General features: G+C 43.3%; 5 protein-coding genes across 12 annotated transcripts in view; 2 read left to right on the forward strand and 3 right to left on the reverse strand.

Moving 5' to 3' along the window:
* On the reverse strand, positions 1-4,841 carry LOC139771993 (uncharacterized). Its single transcript, XM_071705247.1, has one exon. It carries the CDS (start codon positions 4,445-4,447, stop codon positions 3,980-3,982), a length of 468 nt encoding a protein of 155 aa, XP_071561348.1. The 5' UTR covers positions 4,448-4,841; the 3' UTR covers positions 1-3,979.
* LOC139771992 (uncharacterized) lies at positions 2,327-4,545 on the forward strand. The gene is made up of 4 exons (XM_071705246.1): positions 2,327-2,463; positions 2,876-3,043; positions 3,312-3,448; positions 3,575-4,545. The coding sequence occupies exons 1-4, from the start codon at positions 2,423-2,425 to the stop codon at positions 3,709-3,711; spliced, it is 483 nt and encodes a 160-aa protein (XP_071561347.1). The 5' UTR covers positions 2,327-2,422; the 3' UTR covers positions 3,712-4,545.
* Positions 4,842-9,337, reverse strand: LOC139771986 (uricase-like). 2 transcript variants are annotated; one of them, XM_071705240.1, is made up of 5 exons: positions 9,197-9,337; positions 7,606-9,086; positions 6,339-6,754; positions 5,503-5,813; positions 4,842-5,054 (listed from the first exon to the last, which is right to left on the reverse strand). In XM_071705240.1, the coding sequence occupies exons 2-5, from the start codon at positions 7,737-7,739 to the stop codon at positions 4,884-4,886; spliced, it is 1,032 nt and encodes a 343-aa protein (XP_071561341.1). In that variant the 5' UTR covers positions 7,740-9,086; positions 9,197-9,337; the 3' UTR covers positions 4,842-4,883. The 2 variants fall into 2 exon arrangements, with proteins under 2 accessions (XP_071561341.1, XP_071561340.1); XM_071705239.1 differs by having other exon boundaries at positions 6,339-6,769.
* The window catches only part of LOC139771984 (uncharacterized), a 22,391-nt gene continuing 12,307 nt past the window's right edge, over positions 9,207-19,290 (forward strand). Inside the window, exons 1-6 of one of the 4 annotated variants that reach the window (XM_071705231.1) lie at positions 9,207-9,330; positions 9,775-10,404; positions 10,658-11,020; positions 11,117-11,456; positions 11,549-11,673; positions 11,849-11,908. In XM_071705231.1, the coding sequence (XP_071561332.1) occupies positions 10,153-10,404; positions 10,658-11,020; positions 11,117-11,456; positions 11,549-11,673; positions 11,849-11,908 (1,140 nt within the window). In that variant the 5' untranslated portion in view covers positions 9,207-9,330; positions 9,775-10,152. Of the gene's footprint in view, positions 9,331-9,461; positions 9,599-9,774; positions 10,405-10,657; positions 11,021-11,116; positions 11,457-11,548; positions 11,674-11,848; positions 11,909-19,290 lie in introns of those variants that run through there. The other 3 variants (XM_071705230.1, XM_071705234.1, XM_071705233.1) reach the window with 3 other exon arrangements.
* The window catches only part of LOC139771985 (uncharacterized), a 9,433-nt gene continuing 2,063 nt past the window's right edge, over positions 11,921-19,290 (reverse strand). For 2 of the 4 annotated variants that reach the window (XM_071705235.1, XM_071705237.1), the window contains exons 2-4: positions 17,280-18,333; positions 16,484-16,928; positions 11,921-16,142 (exon numbers count right to left, since the gene is read on the reverse strand). In XM_071705235.1, the coding sequence (XP_071561336.1) occupies positions 15,838-16,142; positions 16,484-16,928; positions 17,280-17,993 (1,464 nt within the window). In that variant the 5' untranslated portion in view covers positions 17,994-18,333 and the 3' untranslated portion in view covers positions 11,921-15,837. Of the gene's footprint in view, positions 16,143-16,483; positions 16,929-17,279; positions 18,676-19,290 lie in introns of those variants that run through there. The other 2 variants (XM_071705238.1, XM_071705236.1) reach the window with 2 other exon arrangements.

The following is a 19,290-nucleotide window of genomic DNA, read 5'->3' on the forward strand; positions in this document are numbered from 1 at the left end:
TTAAAATTTTTGTAATAACCGGAAGGCCGGATAAGTTTTATTTTTAAAAATCATACAAAAACTAGATATCTTCATTAAAAATTTTTTTTATATCATAACGTCGACATTTCTTAGCGAACCGGATAAAACGGGGGTCGGAAATTGGAGACCGTAGATTGAGGAATTGAGGATATCTATTTTACATAATGGAAGATTTCTAGCTGTTTTTATCGTTTTATCTCTTTTGCAAAAATTGTTATCAAACGAAATTTAGCTTCCTCGCCTTTTGCGACGTCCATATATAAGGGAGAAAGTGAATTTTGAAAGAAATCGATGGAAAACCGCCGCTATTGATATTTATCTATTACGGATTTAAGCGCGACATATGCATGATGTACGTGAAAATGTGATAATTATCGACGAACCTGTCGCGCCGCGGATAAGACATCCCCGACAATGTCAGTTTCACCTTTCTTCATCTTCCGTTTTATGCGCGTATGTGAAAGGTGCCCGCGAGGTATAATATCGTAATCCTCGCGATTAGATTCGCATGTGGTACATACATCCTGTGCACTAGTAAAGCGCTGATTTCCAGTTAGTCGACCCATTAGAGTGAATCTTGTCTCTCGCATTTATGTACAACTCGCTCACGCAGAGAACGAAGAGCGAAGCAAAAAATTGCATCTCGTCGATTACGGGAAACGTTATTCGCATACTCGAGAGTATTGTTTTTATTTCAAGCGACGCAGCGCATTCGTATTGTCTCCTCTTATTCCCTCTTCCTCACAAAAATCAATTTTTTTTTTTGCAACATGCGTCGAAGTGGATTAATTTTTTTACATTAATTGTGCGTGGAGGATAAATTGACTTTGCATCAATTTCTTGCGTCGCGCATATTCAATAATAAAGATCGGCATAATATCTCTTAGGATTCTCTTCTCGGAGATAGCTTGTAAATCTTTATCGATTATCGTAAGAACTTGTGTTTCCACTTTCGCTGGAAAACACAAGACACGCCAGTCGACCACTGGGGTCGACTGACTGGGACATGCAGATTGAATCATGTAGAATAATAGAAAAAAAAGGGGGAGTTTCCGGCATATTTTATCAGTTTCTATTATCGAAAGCGAGCGGTGCCATATGAAAACATTAAATTACTTCGATGTACATTGCGAGAGAAATATTTATGTGATTTCTCGTCTCCGACGTTTACGATTTACTGTGGTCACGGCAAAAAGACAGGTCTTAAATAGATATAAAAGATTGTCAGCGTATAAATGTAAGATCCGCAATACAGCTCGTAGGAAAGATTAAATAGACGTAAAAGTTCCCTCGGTATAGTTCATTAGAAAGTAAAGTAGTGATACATTTATTGTTACCCTTATTATGGACAAATGTTTCTCACCGTTTGCTTCGAAACTCCTCAATTTCCCAGATAGCAAGCTGACGTTATTTATCGTCGTGTAAAAGTGATCCAAAACATGTAACAAATTCGAAAGGAACCTTCCAGTGGTTCCAGTGGTTCCAAACAAAAGAATTTTAAAAGCAAACTTATTATTTGGGAATAATTTGGGAACCTTTCGAATTGGTTCGAACCTCTCCTCTCTCAGAGAAGGAAAAGTTAAAATGTCTCGATATAAATAAGCAACGAGAAAAAGTTAAAATTACTCGATTATAAATAAACGATGAGAAAAATTCGTACATAACGGCGATAGAAATTAAAACTCTATTCTTCTTACTTTCTTTCTAATAAAAAAATGTTTTTACACCTATTTACACAACAAACGCTATTCAACAATTCGTAATGATGCGTACATTGTAATGTGTCACACGGCAACGCCTCCCAGACTATTATAGCCGCGAGAAGGCAATTATGACAATGCGGCGATACATGCTTCTCAAGAGACGTAAAGTCGGCTTCGGCCGACAGCCTGATGAACCACGGCCGAGGGAAAAATGAAAAGCATGAGCGCGTGGAGAGAAAGAGGGTAAGAGCGCAGCTATAAAGCGATCCAGTTTCGTCGAAATTCTCAGTTTGTCAGTTATACGTATATCGCAGATATCACTGCGAATCGTAGCGAAGCGACCGATCTTCCAGTTGGTGCTGCAGCATGAAGACCGGGCTGGTGTTGCAAGTAAATGACCGACCAGTTATAGATATCTAAACGGCCGTATAGATCTCGTAAATTTTAAATCTCGACAGTTCTTCGTTGCGCGGAGGAAGTGCTTCGACAACTTATGCTCTCTGTGACCTGCTAATCTTGTTAATAAATAATTTAGTATAATTCAACGCGCGCGAGTCAAGTTAGTCGGCATGTGTTGCTCGAGGTCGCCGATAATTATTTAATATGCGTGAACGAGAGAATAAAATTTAGAAAAAAGAAAAATCGAAAGGGAGTACAAAATTAATCATTGTGGTAATTTGCAGTTGGCGCTGCCCGTGATGCTACTAGTCGGACCCTCGGAAGAATTTTTTTTAGACTAGTGAGTGCGTTTTTCATTATTTTTTTCAGTGCCGAGGCTATTAAGACTCGAAAAGAGTAATTTGGTCTTATACAGAATGTTCCAAATCAATCTGAACTCCTTGTGAATTTTTTGATTTTGAGTTAGTTTCCTTCGACCGAAAGGTCAATGCTATTTTTTCACTATTTTTTAGATCCTTCGATAATCAAATTCTACCTCAGTTAAAGTAGACTCGCGATTGTCTGAGTAATAAGCTTTTATCACCCTAGCCGCTCCGAAGCGGCTCAATTTTTAAAAAGCCTTCTTGATACCTTTATAAAGATGAAAATCGAATCTGTCTCTCTCTCGATTGGGACGACGACAAGCGTGTCATTTTATTTCTATTTTTCACTTTTACGTCTTTCATCATTTATTAACACCTCTTACGTTGCAGCCCTAAGAAGGCACTGAAGGAATTCTTTCAATCTCTGAAGGAGAAGAAGACCAAGATGAATCACGTGCAGCATTATCACATACACTATCTTCCAATGCCGGCGATGCCTTTCCATCCATTAGCATGGACGAGAGCTCCGGATAAATACTATCTCGACGAACTTTACAGGTACATTCCAGTTTTTCGAGTAAAAAGGATTAAACTCGTTTCGCGACTCGAGATTGCACCTGATAAAGAACTAATCTGGATAGAAACAATAAGTCATCGCGCTCGAGGGAAAGTGATACTCCAAGTTCAGTTAGTTATCGTATCTCGAGCACGCGCGAGAAAACTCGTAATCTCGCGCCGCCGAGATCCTTTTCAGCTCTATTTGCAAATGTTATATTAATATCACGCATGACTGGCGCTACCCATGAGTGTTCTTTTTATTTTCCAGCGACACTCTCGCGTCGTTCGGCTGGTCGGACCTCCGCTACAAATACGCGCCCGATCCCTCGCTAGTCTTTTCGTCGGGCTTTCAACACCTGTCCGAGCCGGATCCATGGGATGACTTCTGGAGCGACGAGATTCTAGGTGAGTTTGGATAATTCCGCGCGACGGAAAAATCAATCGTTCGTTCGTTCGTTCGCCGACCGGAACGAGTAAGAGGCGGAGCTGGGCGATCTCGAGCGATTAAAAATAGCGATCTTTTTTTCGCAGGCACCGACGACGCCTACGATACGATCGATCGTAACTCCAGGGGAATACTGATGCGGATCCCCATCAACCGGCAGCTCAAGTTCCATTTGCCGTTGAAGAAATCGCGACAGAGAAGGTCGGAGACGGTGACGACTTAAGGCTACGCTGAAACTAATTGTAATTAAAATTGGTCACCGAATGCTACATCAAATCATTCGTTTAGCTTTAGTTTAGCTTTAGATTAGCTAATTGAAAGGTTACAATTAGTTTCTCCAAGCGCTTGGTCTGATATAAGTTTCACTTAGATGGCTTGTTATTTATTGCGCGCATAACAGAACATCCCGAGATGTTTCTTGACATCTGTATTCTGTTGGATCACATCTAGATCTCGCTCGCCTAAAGCGGCGCAAAATAAATGTGAAATAATCACGCGTTTAGAATTCCGACGTGGAGCTTTGGGTCATCCGCGAGTAACAGCTGTGGAAGTTGTTTACACAGTTTAGCCGCGCCCGCGTGAAATTTTGGGGCGCACGGACGACGTCGCCGAGTCGTTTTCAGCAACGATTCGGGCAGTAATTCACGCAGTTCCGGTACGACCGAGGTGGCCCGCAATTTCCTTCGTTCGATGCGAGCTCTTTGACGCACCTCGTAATCTTCCTGCAGCCTCGACGCGAGCCGCGTCATGTATCCGCAATCTGTCAATCGCACTACGTGACTTCCCATCAGCGACGTCAGTCGCGATCTCACGGGTGTATAACTGATCCTGTGTCGATTAATTAAGAGGTTACTCTCGAGCAAGCCGGCCGACGAGGCTTCAACCCACCCGTATCTTACGCAGTCAGTTTCCCACCACGCAGGAGGCGCGTCGTACAGATCCACAGCCGACGAGAACATATCTGCCTATATAAATTGTAATCTATTTTAGGAGTGAATTCTTTTGACGCGAAATTTTTCGTAACCTGATAACTCTATTAAAAGATGTTCTTTTGTAACTCGAGCGTTTTTTGTCTCACATCCCCTGTGATACCGCGCGTTAGAGTCTACTTTACACGATCCATTCTCGTCGGAATTCCGAATCGGAATATAATTCTGTTTGTAATTTCACGTGCCACGATTATGAGAAACATTTGGAGAATCAGAATAAAAAATATATACATATACACATAGGTATATGTGAAATTATATAATGTATAAAAATTAAATAATTCTATCCTGAAATCTAGCGCGAGTTGTAGATCGTCTAAAGTGGGCTTTAGATATTTGAGAGATTTCGCAGTTATACGTAAGATTAATTATTAAAACTTAAACTTTATTACTAACTTAATAATATCTACAATTTGGGAGAGAAATCCTTTCTGTTTAATCGAGCGTAAATAATACCCGATGGCTTATCCATAGGCAGATAAACTTCCTTGTTCTGTCCTTGTATGACTTTGGAGAACTTGCTGAAATCTAGATCGAAGTAATGCTTGTTCGGCATTTGCATCTCGATGCTACGAATCTGCAAATATTTCATTCCCGCGTAGTGTACACGTAATAGATAAAATAAAATAATTTAATAATATTAAATTATTTTCCAGATATTTAATTATTTAATTTATTAATTTAATATTAAATTATATCAAGATATCTTTTTGGCAAAAAAAAATTAAAATAGTAGACTGTTGTTTTGTAAGAGCCCCCGCACAATGAAAAATATAGGGAACAAGGAGCAGATATTAGCGATTAGGACTGAGGAATCAGGAATAAAGCTGGTGTAGCATTGATACACGGCTTCTGATAGGTCAAAAATTTATTGCCTGTGTTATTTCCTATTTCTGTTGTCTGTGTTTTTCATTGTGCATCCAGTTTTATTCCTGATTCCAAGTTCTAATCGCTAATATCTGTTCCCTGTTCCTTATATTTTTCATTGTGCGGGGGCCTTAATAATTACATGTTATTATACTAACTTGCTTGACTTTATTAAGTATGCACTTTTCTGTGAGATAAAGCGTATTCTGCACACTGGGTGAATAGATTCCCGTGTCCGGTGGACCCGCGAAATTTTGCATAATGCATTCCTTTACCATTTGCCACACGCGGTCGAAATCCACCCCGGTCGCGGTGGAGAAGTCCCAGGTCGCCGTTACGACGGTGCTGAAAATACGATCGTTCATGTCCGGCAACGTCCTGTACTCATCCTGAATGAAATCCATAAACGAGCTTTGCGTGGTTTTCAATACTCGCAGCTCCTTTAATCCACCGCGTATTCGTGGTGATTCTAGAACCGAGTTAAATCCCAAAAAGAATTAACGGGCTATTTTTTTCTGTTCGTTCAAATAACTTCAATCTTTCTGATGTTGTAATAAGCTTTATGAAATTTTCTTATCAAAATAGAACGCCAAATATATGCTTCCGGCAAATATGTATATTAAAATGTATTGCGTTAGCATATATTTGAATAGTGCGAGAAGTAATATTTTAAGTGAAAGAGATATCAGAAAGATAAGAAAACTCATAAATATTTTACGCGTAATCCTACTTGTTTACTTTCTTGCAAGAGCGATATAAAAAGGTCACGCAAGCCGGGAATGGAAAGTTAATTCTATTAATTATAGTAAATTTACTTGAAATCTGAAATAGATTTTATGATTATCTCATTGTCAAAATGTATTTTCTATTTTTGATTTAATCAACGCGAGCTATACATTTTCAACGTGTCGTCTTTCCACTTTCCGAATCAATCTCGGCGAGCTACGTGACATAGAGAATCGCGCGAGCAATCATCTCTTTTCCCGAGCCGTACCGTTTCTGAGCTGACTGACTTGGCAGAATCTCGTCGCGGTGGGGCACATAATGAAGGCGTGATTGTGCGGCCGGTTGTCAACCTGGTACCTCGCCCACGGGTACTCCTCGACGTTGATACTGACTTCCGCCACTTGCTCGTACATGTAGAGGAAATGCGAGCAAAGGAGAAGCGCGAACGCCTCGGGCGAGTGGATGCCGTGTTTCTTCGCCATCAGGTACACCGTGTTCTTCTGGCTATCCGTCGCGATGATGTCCCGATTGTCACCCTCGAGATAATCCCTCTGAGAGCTCAGGCGCAGATGCGTGTCGACCTCGTACTCGCGAATCTCGTGTCGCAACTCGTCGCTCCGACGCACATACAACAACTTGACATTGTTCTTGCCGTAACCGCAAGCACCTAATTCGTACTCGCCCCTAAACGCGAATTCCCTTTGAAGTTAAATGCCATTTAGATTTTTTCATTCGTTCACAATTAAGTCTTCTACCCCCCTTCCGACTTATTCGTACACAGAGAAAATATTATATAAGATGCTTCATATTCCTTTTCACATTTTGTTGTAACGTGGAACGTAATGTTGTAAGAATTTAAATTGTAATATTGACAATGAACTATTGATTTTAGCTAATCACGTTGGTAAAAATTACGATGCGCATTGTGAAAAGTTACAGGTATTTTAAACCACGTTACGGGGACAATTTATATATAACGATACTTATTGTTAAGCCCATTTTAGACGTTCTATAATTCGCGTCAGATTCCGAGACAAAATTCCATTTATAAATTTTACACGCCGTGTATTTTGATACATATGCTCGCATGTTAATATTTACACACGTGTGTATTCCTGATTCTCTAAATGTTTTTTTCGTACAAGGCATATAAAATTATAAATAGAATTCTGTCTTGTATTCTGACACAAATTATTAGGTCGTCTAAAGCGGGTTTTAAATTTAAAGCGTAATCGGTCTATTTTCCGTCGCGTCTAAACTTATCGTATTGATATCGTAATTATATTCCCCGCGGACAAAATAAAACGTAACAATTTGTACAAAAGCAAAACTGAGCGCTGAATTTTTGATCGACAAATTGTACATTAAAAATTCGAATAATCCTCTCGCCAGGATAATGGAAATCCTGTTATAATTCTTACTACAATATTTTCTTTGTCATATATTCATCACTTTCATCGCTTACGCTTTGTTCGCTTATATTTAACTAATGAGGCGTCCGGAGAAGAACGATGGAAAAAAACTACCTTAGGTACCTTTTGTCATTTTCGCTGATATTCACGCGTACATCTCTCGTGCTACGCGACGATTCCCTGTCTCTCATCGATCTACTAAGCGAATACTTATCGTCACTCGGCATGCGGCAAAGCTGTTCCTTGAGCGTGGACATGTCTCTCCTGGAGCAAGATTACTTTGGAGCAAGACTATCGACGTTGTACTACGTGCCGTACGGCAGCGTGTTGATATGTATGAACGAATAAATATCGCGTTCGAAAATCACACGTCCTCTCCCTCGCGCTTTTGAACTCAACTCTGACGGACAAAAATCCCATCTTATACGCATCGGAAACTTCTCTATCTAGACGCGATTGACCCGATGATCTTGTTATGTCATCGTCGACGGCGAAGGGGGGCGAGTTTATCATATTGCGAACCAGACATCTTATTGTTAATCAGTAGCCAGCTATTTTTTTGCGTCAAATATTTTTAATTTACTTAAGATTTGTTCGCAGTTAAAAATCACTGTTATGTTACCGAATAATAACTGCTCTTGATTGATAAATAAGAAATGCGAGATGTCTCGTCATGCAATTTGTTAACATTAACATCCATAACGTCGTTGATAATCTCGGCGAGAAGGTCGAGAGGAAACTATAAAAAAAAAACTGCAGCAATTTTGTCGTAGTCGATCCGAGTTTCGTCGCCGTTCCGAGAAGCGTCGGTGATCTCCAATCGTGCCTTACTCCAGTTACGTGGAAACCATATTGGGAAATATGTCGATATCCGTGTGCAAAATCCGCTTCCCCCAAAAATTGACGTCAAATCGATAGGATCGTCGCAATACGTAAATAATGGATTATCAGCATGCGCAGTTCGGATGAGATATCTGCATAAATGATTAGCATATATTAGTATTCGCCGATGATATTTCGCTTCGCGGTGGCTACGATCGTTGAGATTTATTTTTCTTTTCGCTAGATATGCTACTTTTTCTTGTATTTATCTTTCTTTCCGAGAATTATGAGATAACGAGGGTCGAACGAATACTTATTATTAAATCAATATTATTGTCTATGCTCATGTAGTAGTAAATATTTAAGAGACCCTACACGTTTTAAAGATCATTAAGTGTATTTAGAGAATAATAAACGAATAATTAATATAATCGTGACAATTGCTATGTTGTTAATTGTTTCAATGCTAGTCGCGCAAAATTTTTCTAAACAAAATTAATTTAGAGCGACTTCGATCGATTAACTTAATTGGCGATTATTAATAATTCAACTGAGGTAGAGAATCATTAAAGCAACATTTCTAACTATCAATTCGTTATCCCTAATCCAATCTTTTCTTCCACATGTTAAATAACAAAAAATTAAGAAGTAAATATGTTAAATAACAATAAAAATTAATTTCTATCCATCACGGCCGTTTCCGCATGAAGTTATGCGCATTGGAAGCTTATACTTGAGAGGTCGTGAGTTCATCGTGTCTGGTGTTCGTGCATCATGAAACACTGTTGGTTAAAAAAGTTCGAAATTGTTTTCGATAATTAATTCAATACTGCGCAAGTTATTTTAAGAGTAAAAGTGCTATTTTGTTTTAGCGTAGCGAGATTGAACTTACGTAGTACAGCTGTGGTACAGCGCCGAGCCTCTCCCTCTCTTTCAGCTTCCAACGGTTGAACGACTAGCATATCGCTGGAGAAGGAAAATGCAGGGAGATTCGCAGAGGGTGACGCCACTGACGCCGCGTTCGGTGTAAGCGCAATTCTGCTCGCTGTGCCTTAAATCGAACAGCCATGTCAACATTTTCGGCTCACGTGTTGTCGCTTGTCGCTCATTTCCTAACCTAACGTTCAATTCTCCACGGGACAAAAATGCCGTACCGTGACCGGCGTGACCGTCGGTGCCGAATCCGCGGGGCGCGAATTTCGCATCGCGAAGACGTGCGCGCACGCGCGCTCGACCCTCAACCACCTCAAACTTGAGCAACTTCACGCGAAGAACAACGTGACGTTTGCAGAAAGTTCGATCTTTGAATCTTTCGCGCACTTTGGGTCGTATTGCGAACGCATTTTTATCGATAAATGCGCGCATTTATCGATAAAAGTGCGTTCGGAATATGGGGGCCTTTACATCTTCCCTCTTCTTCTCTCCGACGTCGAACCCCTAACCCCTACACCCATTTCATTTTAAGCGCAGAAGGTATACCGCGGTGCAGCTGCAAGGAGTAGACCCTGCAGACCTATAGCTGTCAATGATGCGTCACGCGATCGAGAGCGAAGATCGACACCGACGAATCTTTTATCGATCTCGTCGTATGTACAAGGATGAAAATGGAAGGGAAATAAAGATCATAACGCGACACCGTCGAACAGCGCGGTAATAAAACGATGAAACAAAATACTGTTCGCTCGCTACGCGTCGGCACTCGCGCTCGATCGATCCCGTTTATCTCAATTCGTTTCGGATAACATTTGGTTATCGCGATCACTTCCTCTCTCCGTCTTATCTGAAAGTTAAGAGACAAGTCGGAAGTATTCTGTATCATCGTCCGTTCTCGCGTTCTCGTCTCGGAACATGTACCGAGCCCGTTTGTGCGATCTCGCGGCAAAACTATGGAGGAGATCCAACGTGCCGGCGATCCATCGGAGATCGATCGCCGGCCGGCGCACGCTGCACGCGCTACTCGTCTACGGACCCGATGTCGCGGCCGCCCAGAAACACGGACTGCCCATCGTGGCCCTGGAATCGACGATCATCACGCACGGCATGCCGTACCCCGATAACTTGAGCACCGCGCTGAAGGTCGAAGACGCGATCAGAAAGCAAGTTTGTATAGCACCCCCGATGACGTTCTTTCTCCCTTCTCTTCTAGGCTCGAAAGTAATGTGCAGAAATTTATACAAGCTCCTGTACAATCAAAAGGTTTTAATTGTCTATATCGATAAAACAAATGTGTGTTGCTTGAATTATCGCCGAAGAATTTTACAAGTTGATATTAAATGTAGCTTTGAAAATTAATCTGTCACGATTGGACGATAGCGTTGACGCTAATTGACTTATTGTTTTGTTCAAATTTCAGGGTGTTGTACCTGCAACGATAGGAATTATAGATGGCAAAATATACGTAGGCCTGAACAACGAGCAATTGGAGACCTTATCCAAAGCTGACTCTGCAAGGACTATGAAATGTTCCCGCAGGGATATTTCTTTCATTCTGTCGCACGGATTAAACGGTGGTACAACAGTCAGTGGGACGATGTTGATCGCACACGCAGCTGGTATTCCGATAATGGCAACAGGCGGTATCGGCGGTGTTCACAGGGGAGCTGAGCTGACTCTTGACATCAGCGCGGATCTGATTGAGCTTGGACGCACCCCGGTGGCAGTTGTCTGCTCCGGCGTCAAATCTATCCTGGATATTGGCAAGACCTTGGAGTACTTGGTAGGTGCATGAATATAAATTTGTGACTCATACGACTTATTAACGTCCGCATTGTTTCCAGAAATTGACATAGAAATACGGCTTTTATGCTCGCAGGAAACTCAGGGAGTGCCGGTCGTAAAAATAGGCGACACACCAGAATTTCCAGCTTTCTACTGTTCCGAGACCTCGGATAAAATAAAAGCGCCGTGCAGAGTCTCCAACGCCAAGGAGGCAGCTGGTATTGTGGAGACGCAGGGAGTACTGGGCATTGGCACAGGGATATTATTTGCAGTCTCTATCCCTGAAAAGTATGCGTTGCAACCTAGCGTTGTGGATGCCGCTATATCTGAGGCTTTAACGAAAGCAAACGCTATGCGCGTAACGGGCAAGCAAGTTACGCCATTCCTTCTAAACGAACTCAACAAGATCACGCGTGGTCAATCTCTCGAAGCGAGTGAGTAAATAGAGACTGACGGAGTGCAACGTAAAATGCGGTACCTAAAATTGTAATTGTTATGTTTAAGACGCCTCGTGATGATTTTACAGATATAGCTCTAATAGAAAATAACGCCAAGGTTGCGGCCGAAATTGCCTCGAATCTCTGCGAAAGATCTCAAACAGCCCATGTAAGATCTGCTTCTGTACGATCGATAATATCAAGGCAAAAACCGGTAAGCCTGAAAGCAACGTAAAATTGTCCTTAAAAATAAACTTGAAACGCATTAAGAGGCGACGTTGAGAAGTTACTTTATCTAACAAGCCTTATCGTAACATTCAAGGCTGACAGTTAAATAAGTCATTCCATTATCTCTACTTGAAGTATACTTATACCGATGTCTTGTGCAGATAGTGATTGGCGGGTCAGTCCTGGACACTGTACTGCAAGTGAAGGAGCCCGAAATAAACGTAAGTCAAAAATCTCACAATCAAAGTTATACTAAATAACCAATTTTTTCTTATATATTCATATTACATAATGTAGTTTGTAGAACAGTAACAGTATATATATATATATATATATATATATATATACAATTACCACCTTTTTTTTCTTTCTTATGTACATTTAATAATATCAAATAATGGGAAATCTCGGGTAGAATAAGGGAAGAGTATGGTGTATGTTAACAAACGCTTTATAGAATAGCAAACCTATGAAGTACGGCCGTCGCAACTGGCGGCGTATCCCCATAACGTAAATTAAATACAGACGCAAGCTTGTTGATACGATATTATGAAAGGTTCACCAACGTAAACGCGCTATTGAGCTCGATTGTAGCTTGTAACTACGTGTCAATTATCTCGCGTTCGCCCTTCTTTGCTAACAGTCTTCAGATACACTTCTTTTTTTTTCTTTTTATCGCGTGTATGTCGTCTTTATACAATATTAAGGTATTCAAAGCTTTTTAAATGTGCATACTCTTCTTTCGGTATCGCGCTACGATCACTCTATGAAACATCTCGTTTGCGACATCGCACACGTGGCGGAAGCGGATCGATTGGTCAAGGAGCGCGGTTAAGTGGGAAATCGATCTTTATATCATTTGTACGAACGTATCTTTGATCGTCAGATATCTTCGTTAACGTACAATAATATTTAGATAGATCTCCTATTAAATAGTATTAACCGATCGCATTTTTGTGAGAGACTGCCATCTCCTGTTGACCGATCTGCCGAATTCGGATCCGTGCAATGTCGCAAACGGCTAATTGTTCGATCATACCTAGTTTGAGATATATAATAAATTGGGTTTTAAGCAGGCACTATACAAAGCTCCCCGTCTTCCGCTTCAGTTTGTATATTATATTTAGATACCGATCCGTTACAAATCGCTACGCTCGTTTGAACTTTGAAGTCTTTCTTGCGGTGTGGTTGTATAACATTAGGAAATATCGTCCGAATAAAATGTATACGCCTAAAATACTTCACTCGTCTTTTCTTTCTAGTAGATGGTACATTAATACGATAACCGAAGCGAAATCAGGTATCTCGTGTCTCCGGAGTGTGATATAGTTTCATAGTATGTCTTTTTTTTTCTTTCCGAACGTATTTTCTTTCGACTAATTAATTAAAAAACGGTTAGTCTCTCTCTATCTTCTGTATATAACATCTTTATATACGTTTAGTGGCAGAGGCTGTGTGTCTGCGAGGTGTAAGCTTTCACATTATTATTACATTCAACAATAATTCGATGGTCTGATTAAGAAAGAATGATGGGACTTGCGCGTTGTCGGTAAAAGAATCTCTTTTTACTCTAGGGAGAATGAAAGAAGTCAATTATCTTGTTTGGCGACAACGCACAAATATTCTACTTCGCTAATAATGGCCCAAGGATGATCAGGCGCTGCTCGAGATTAATAATTACCCTGTTTTCCAGACTAGTGTAATTATACGTGAACATGTGAAACGCCAGATTTCGTAACACGTAAATTCAACTGCGACAGATAGGGTCAACGTAAAAGCGTCCCATTTTGTAACATCGGCGGAGACGTGCGTTCGAACAATTAACAGATAATATCTCGGTTTCTCCTTAAGCAGACGATCGACACTTATTATCTATCATATGCCGGTATATACAGCCTACTATGGTATTTGTATCCGTTTATCATTGCATCCCCATTAAATGTATAACCCTAAGATTCCTTTAATCCTAGCTAGGAAGCCAATTATTTCGAGCGTTACGCTATATGTCTTTGTCGCTTACATCGCGGATCTCCATTATTGGGACACCGGAGAGGCGTATGAGGCGTGCGAAAAAAATAAAAGAGAAAACAGGTTAAAGCACCGAATGATATAACTCCGGTCTGCGCTTATTTTAGTCCAACAGTGATGGTCCAGTTACAGGAAAGGTATCGGTACAAGGTATCGGTATATCTTTTAGATGTATATGTAAAAACTATTAGGAATCGTTTAATCGTCGCCTACATCGGAAATCTCTTTTTCCCTCTCATCCGCTTCTTTTGTTCTCTGTTGCATTATTAGCGAGGAGACTAGGGGAACCCTCGTCGCTCAAGGGTGTTTCGTCTAGACGCACATCAATTTTGTCGGAGAAGATGAGGATCAATTTGGCAGTAGTATCTCACAATATTCTCCTGTAACTGTCGTAATTATATCTAAATGTCTAAGGATCGTTACAGAACTTCATGAGTGTCGTGAGATTCGATGGTTGGTTAGACGGTAATGTTTCCGTGAAGCGCACACAGTTCGCTTGTCTGAACGGATACACAGGTTGTCTGCATTATTAAGAGAACCAAACACGTGAAGTCGCAGAAATATAGCCTCAAGTTTCCTCAAGTCAGACAGAAGTTTGTTAACAAGTCTTGAATCGTAACTGTTCTTCTGGTAGTTGCAAAAATGTCGATTAATATATCTAATAATATCCAAACGCACATAATGTGCGATTTCGAAAAATGAAAAGAATATCTACAAGATCTTTGAAAGAAAGATAGAAATCTTTGTATTATTAAAACAGAAAGAAAGAAAACATATCTCTCTGTACCATCAAGATAACGCTTCGCCAGACAGAAACGCGATCCACGAAGTATATATCCGATTACTAGCTCGGAGTCTTTAATTAACTCGACAGAGAATTGTCGGGTCCAGAGACAATTCAACGGGAACAAGAGCTTCGTGTGTCATTTATAGGCGACGATAGTTACCCTCGACTGTGACATACTACCGGGCGTTGAATTGAACGTTATCTTCGTTTAAGATATGAGAAACGGCACGACGATATCCCGTAATACGCTGATGACACGATCGATGACGGCTTTATTCGGATGTGGGTAACGCAGGAAAGTTTCACAGTTAAAAATAAATCTGCAAAAGTAGTTATGCGATACACCGGCCATGCGAGGACGGAAAAAGCATGTATGTTAAGGTGTACTCTTGCGAGGAGAGCCCGGGGCGGTTAATGAGCAACCCGCACAGCTAGGCATGCGCGCGCGCACAAACACAGCGAAAGCTCACGTGGAAAAGCGACGGATTAATTCTGTAAAAGTCAGGAGACTAAAGAAAGTGGTTTCTAACGGTCATTTAAAATTAGCGTGCACCTACCCTCTATAGGTTGACGTCGACGATGACGAAATTAGCATACGACCACGAGAGTACAGGCCGTAAATAGAATGGTTTCTTCGAACTGTCTTTCACGCGGGGTGAGTTGCTCGCCGCTCGTTTTAAGGAATCATAGGGCAACGACGTTCCAGCCTCGAATCGCGCTTTCTATCGTTTTTTTTTATATCCCCGGATCGCGCGAGATTTCGCTCTCGTGCCACGATCTGTGCAAACTTAAACGCCCCTTCGCAAGTTTCGTACAAAACGGAGCTTTTTTTGTTTCTCTTTCTCGCTTTATTGTATATGTTTTGATTTGGTTCTTTCGTTAATAATTGTACAGTCCCACCGTGATATCGATTCGTGAATGCTTGGTCTCTCACGTGTCTCACCTGTCTAACGCTGTTTGTCGTCGTGGTCTTTTCTCGATGTCAAGCGCGCACTATCGCGAATCGGCGATAAGAGACCTCGGGGGTGAGAGGTAGAGGTGAGCTATAGAAGACGAGCTGAACAGCGGTTGTCAACCCCCTTCACTTCCGCCGGTCTCGATGCGACGTTGACGACGACGACGACGGCAGCGTTTCCTCACGTATATCGCGCCCGTCTGTTGGACTCGCGCCTGCCAGTAGCTCGCCGGATGTGTGTATGTTACTCTCTTAAAAAAGAAACTGAAACGTCTGGACAGAGGGTTGTCGTTCCTTTACTTGTATAGCGGTATGTCGGCGCGCCGGCGATTGCTCCTGTACAGTAGACGGTTCGAGGTGTTTCGCCACCATCTCCATAGTCAGGTGCGCCTGCTTTGACCGCCCGTTACGGTCACGCCCGCACCCGGGCTGGTGCCGTTCGACAGCAGCAGCCTACGGTTAAACTCACGCATCTCGTAGTTGTTGTTACCGTTGCTCTTCTCACGGCCGCCGCCGGCCGCGCGGCTGTTGTGGTTGTTCACCGAGATAGGAGTCGTCTCCTCGAGGATCAGCGCGCAGTGACTGTTCGTGTCGCTGTCGGCACCGCCGTCCTGTAGATTGTTCGGCAACAACGGATACCGGCCGGTATTGCACTCGTCCAACTGCGGCAACAGCGACGCGTTGCCTGAAAATAAGGATGACGGAAAGTGTCCTTGCCTCTCTTCCTCTAAAAAGATATGGAATCCTATCTGCTAGGTATCTCGATTGAGATTGTCATTAATCTTCCACCTTTGGCCTGTCGATATGATACTCGAATACACAGGTAAAAAAAAGTGACAATTAATATACGTATATTCAAGTAGTTAATCATTACTTAAAATCACTGCTATATGATAGAAACTTCATTCTACAACGCTAATGACGGAAATAGAATCTGGATTCCGACGTTAACTAGTTTGGACTGATCGACGATATTGGATTCTTAGGTATTTTCATAAGCGGGAATTACTTGAAACTGGAACGTACCGGAAACTGTAACCGTGTTGGGCAACGTTGTGCGTCTCGTGATGCTGCCGTTGTTGTTGGTCATTTCCGGCATCACCTGGGAAAAGGGCGGTTGCGCGAACTGCGTGGACGGCGGCGGCGGTTCTCTCAGCAATCGTATCTTCTGTATCATCTCCCGTATCTCGTAGCGCAGGATACCGAGGAAGCAGAGCTTGGCGAAGGCGATCACGCAGAAGCCCAGGACGAACAGCAGATCCGCCGTTTTCCTGAGCCAGCGTACGAGCGTCTCTTCGCAACCGTGCGTGTACGGATGCTGACAGGGCTCGGTTGCGTTTATGCTGGCTCCGCAGCAGGTCGACGAAAAGTTGGGTCCAAAATCCTTGGGCCCGGTCACCGCGCAGCACATGAACTCCCGCTGAAGTCGATCCCACTGTTCGGTGAATCGCGGCTCTTTATTGTAGTCCATCTGTGAGCGAGAGATCGTCACTTAGAGGCACAGTACAGTGTGCGTTAAATCTATTGGAGACGGAAAAGTGGCTCTTTGTCTTTTGGTCGAAGAAGTAAAAAGTCATATGAATTCTTCTGTTGCGCTATACAATTTACAGATATATGTTTACTAGTCCACGAACCGAAAAGAGTTTTCAACACATCTCATAAACCTATCCTATCGAATACGAGCTTCAACGCGCGAGAAACTAAGTCTATTTCGATACGCAGGACGAGAGAAAAAGCTCATTGGTTTTTCTGACTTAATGCAATACGCCTCTAAACGGACCAGAAGCTCTATTGAACTAAGGGAAGGCTACCGATAGCGCACCTGCAAACGTAGCTTGAGCGTGGGCCTGAGGTCGGCACGCATTTTCTCGAAGCGGAAGATCCAGGCGACGCCGACCACGGCGTCGCCGAACAGCAGTATCAGCAATAATATCCAGTAGATGTGGAGCAGCCGGGCGCTGAGCCGCCTGGCAGCGATGCAACCGAGCAGCTGCACCAGGCCTAACTGTGCCGTCAATGCCAGATAGCCGTAGAGCGCGGTGGGGTCGTAGACGCGGGGTACACCCGGCACCACGTGTCGACGTGGGTCACCGGTGAACAGGAGGGTCTGCGACACTGCGGCGACGAAACCGATCGCGCTACCGAACAGCACCAAGTTACAGGCGTAGATCCAGAGGCGGTAATATCGCATCGCGATGTTCTGACCACCGCCGGTGAGTCGTTGGGACGTCACCGACGACGGCGCCTCGTCGGCGACGTGATCGCGGCTATCGCTCCTCCGGTCGTCTCTCTTGAAGAAGTTGTTATTGGTGACGTTATTATTGTTATTATTATTATTGTTATTATTGTTGTTGTTATTGTTGTTGTTGTTGTTGTTTGTAGTGGTCGTGGTGTTGGTATCGGTCGAGTTCCGATGCTCCTCACGGTCGTCCAGCAGAAAGAGAAAGGGCGGCTTCGCGCTGCAGTCCTTCGTCGCTGTCTTTTGGCTGTGCGTCGACTGCGGGGTGACTGAACGTTGCAGCAGCATCACCGTCATACTATCGTGCCACCCTGGTGTGCGTGTCCTCGTCGTAAGGATTGTGCCCCGCGGACGCGGGGGGCTGAATAGGAGAATAGGAGAGCCAACGCGTTGCACCGTTAGTGGTGGCCACCGCCGCGGTACTCACGCGATGGAGGTGGTGGCGAGGGAGGATCCTCTACTCGTGACCGGCGCGAGTCACGCGAGGCACGTCGTGCTGCATCGCCGCACCGGAAGGTCGTTCGTGGTAACGTTTATGGTTGTTCCCCTCGTGTCACGCACACCTGTCGTCGTGCACCGTTGAGCACCGCGATGGCGGTCTTCGGTTTTCCGGCAGCCGGAACGACAAATGATCCTCCTGGAAAGAGAGATATGTGAAAAAGGTGTGAGAGACATATTTTTAACAGACACACATCCTCGAATCTGTCTACCCGATCTTTTGACAATTTTTTAGGATCCAGAAATTCGGTTTGATCTCGGATCATCCGCTTCTTCACCGGACGCCGCACGATTCAATGTTCTCCCTTCTTGCCCGTTCTCCCTCGATCTAACGCAGACACGCGGGGAGGCGCGGGAATTCAACGGAAATCAACGTTGCGTGCGTTTTCCAAGTCGAAGCCAACAGCGGGAAGAGGCATAGCGTGCGCCTCGGCGGATTGTATTTCTTTCTGACAGTTGTAGCGTGCGATAGGCGATTCTATTTATCGATCCTCCGCCGCTTAGCTGTATGTAGCTTTTCCGAGGAGGGACAGAGATAAATCGTGCGAGATAGAGGGAGGATATGCGCCTGAGTGAGTGTATCGGCACGAAGCGTCGCCGGCTCGGCGAATCATCGTGGAAGAACTGCAGAGACAACCTATCTGACGAAACGGCATATATACAATTTATGAAAAAGCAGGACTGAACAAACGGGTGAAATGCCGGAGAAACAATTTACGGAATAGGAAGCAAAGTACAAAGGAGGAAGCGGAAAATCGCTTCGTATTATGTCCAAAATGATAGATCTCGGCAAAGATTATCTTCAGGGTCGCGAACACGGACATGCATCGGCGACATCGGTTCGGTCAGGGCGATGCGCCAAAGCGTGCTCCCGTTTCCGTGCATCGGCACTCGCTTTGCATGCATGCATGCATGCATGCGGACAAGCAGAGGCAGGCAGCAAACCGCTGCTACGAGTATATGCGAGTGGCGCATTGTGTGTGTGTAATGAAAATACGGAAGAGTGAGAGAGCGGTAAGGGCCCATCGATCGTTTAAACCCTGCGCGTTAACGCGCGCTCTACACCGACACACGACACAAGCGAGGGACGTGTATG

Source organism: Temnothorax nylanderi, unplaced genomic scaffold, assembly GCF_030848795.1.
Source record: "Temnothorax nylanderi isolate EJ_2023f unplaced genomic scaffold, tnyl_v1.0 TNYL_tig0046_pilon, whole genome shotgun sequence".
Lineage (NCBI taxonomy): Eukaryota > Metazoa > Arthropoda > Insecta > Hymenoptera > Formicidae > Temnothorax > Temnothorax nylanderi.

Coding starts and splice junctions, on each gene's coding strand:
- LOC139771992 (XM_071705246.1), top strand. CDS start 2,423: ATGCTACTAGTCGGACCCTCGGAAGAATTTTTTTTAGACTA. Junction 2,464..2,875: donor GAAGAATTTTTTTTAGACTA/GTGAGTGCGTTT, acceptor CTTACGTTGCAG/CCCTAAGAAGGCACTGAAGG. Junction 3,044..3,311: donor TATCTCGACGAACTTTACAG/GTACATTCCAGT, acceptor TTTATTTTCCAG/CGACACTCTCGCGTCGTTCG.
- LOC139771993 (XM_071705247.1), bottom strand. CDS start 4,447: ATGTTCTCGTCGGCTGTGGATCTGTACGACGCGCCTCCTGCGTGGTGG.
- LOC139771986 (XM_071705239.1), bottom strand. CDS start 7,739: ATGTCCACGCTCAAGGAACAGCTTTGCCGCATGCCGAGTGACGATAAG. Junction 5,814..6,338: donor AGTCAGTCAGCTCAGAAACG/GTACGGCTCGGG, acceptor ACTCGGTTCTAG/AATCACCACGAATACGCGGT. Junction 5,055..5,502: donor TACTTAATAAAGTCAAGCAA/GTTAGTATAATA, acceptor AAATATTTGCAG/ATTCGTAGCATCGAGATGCA.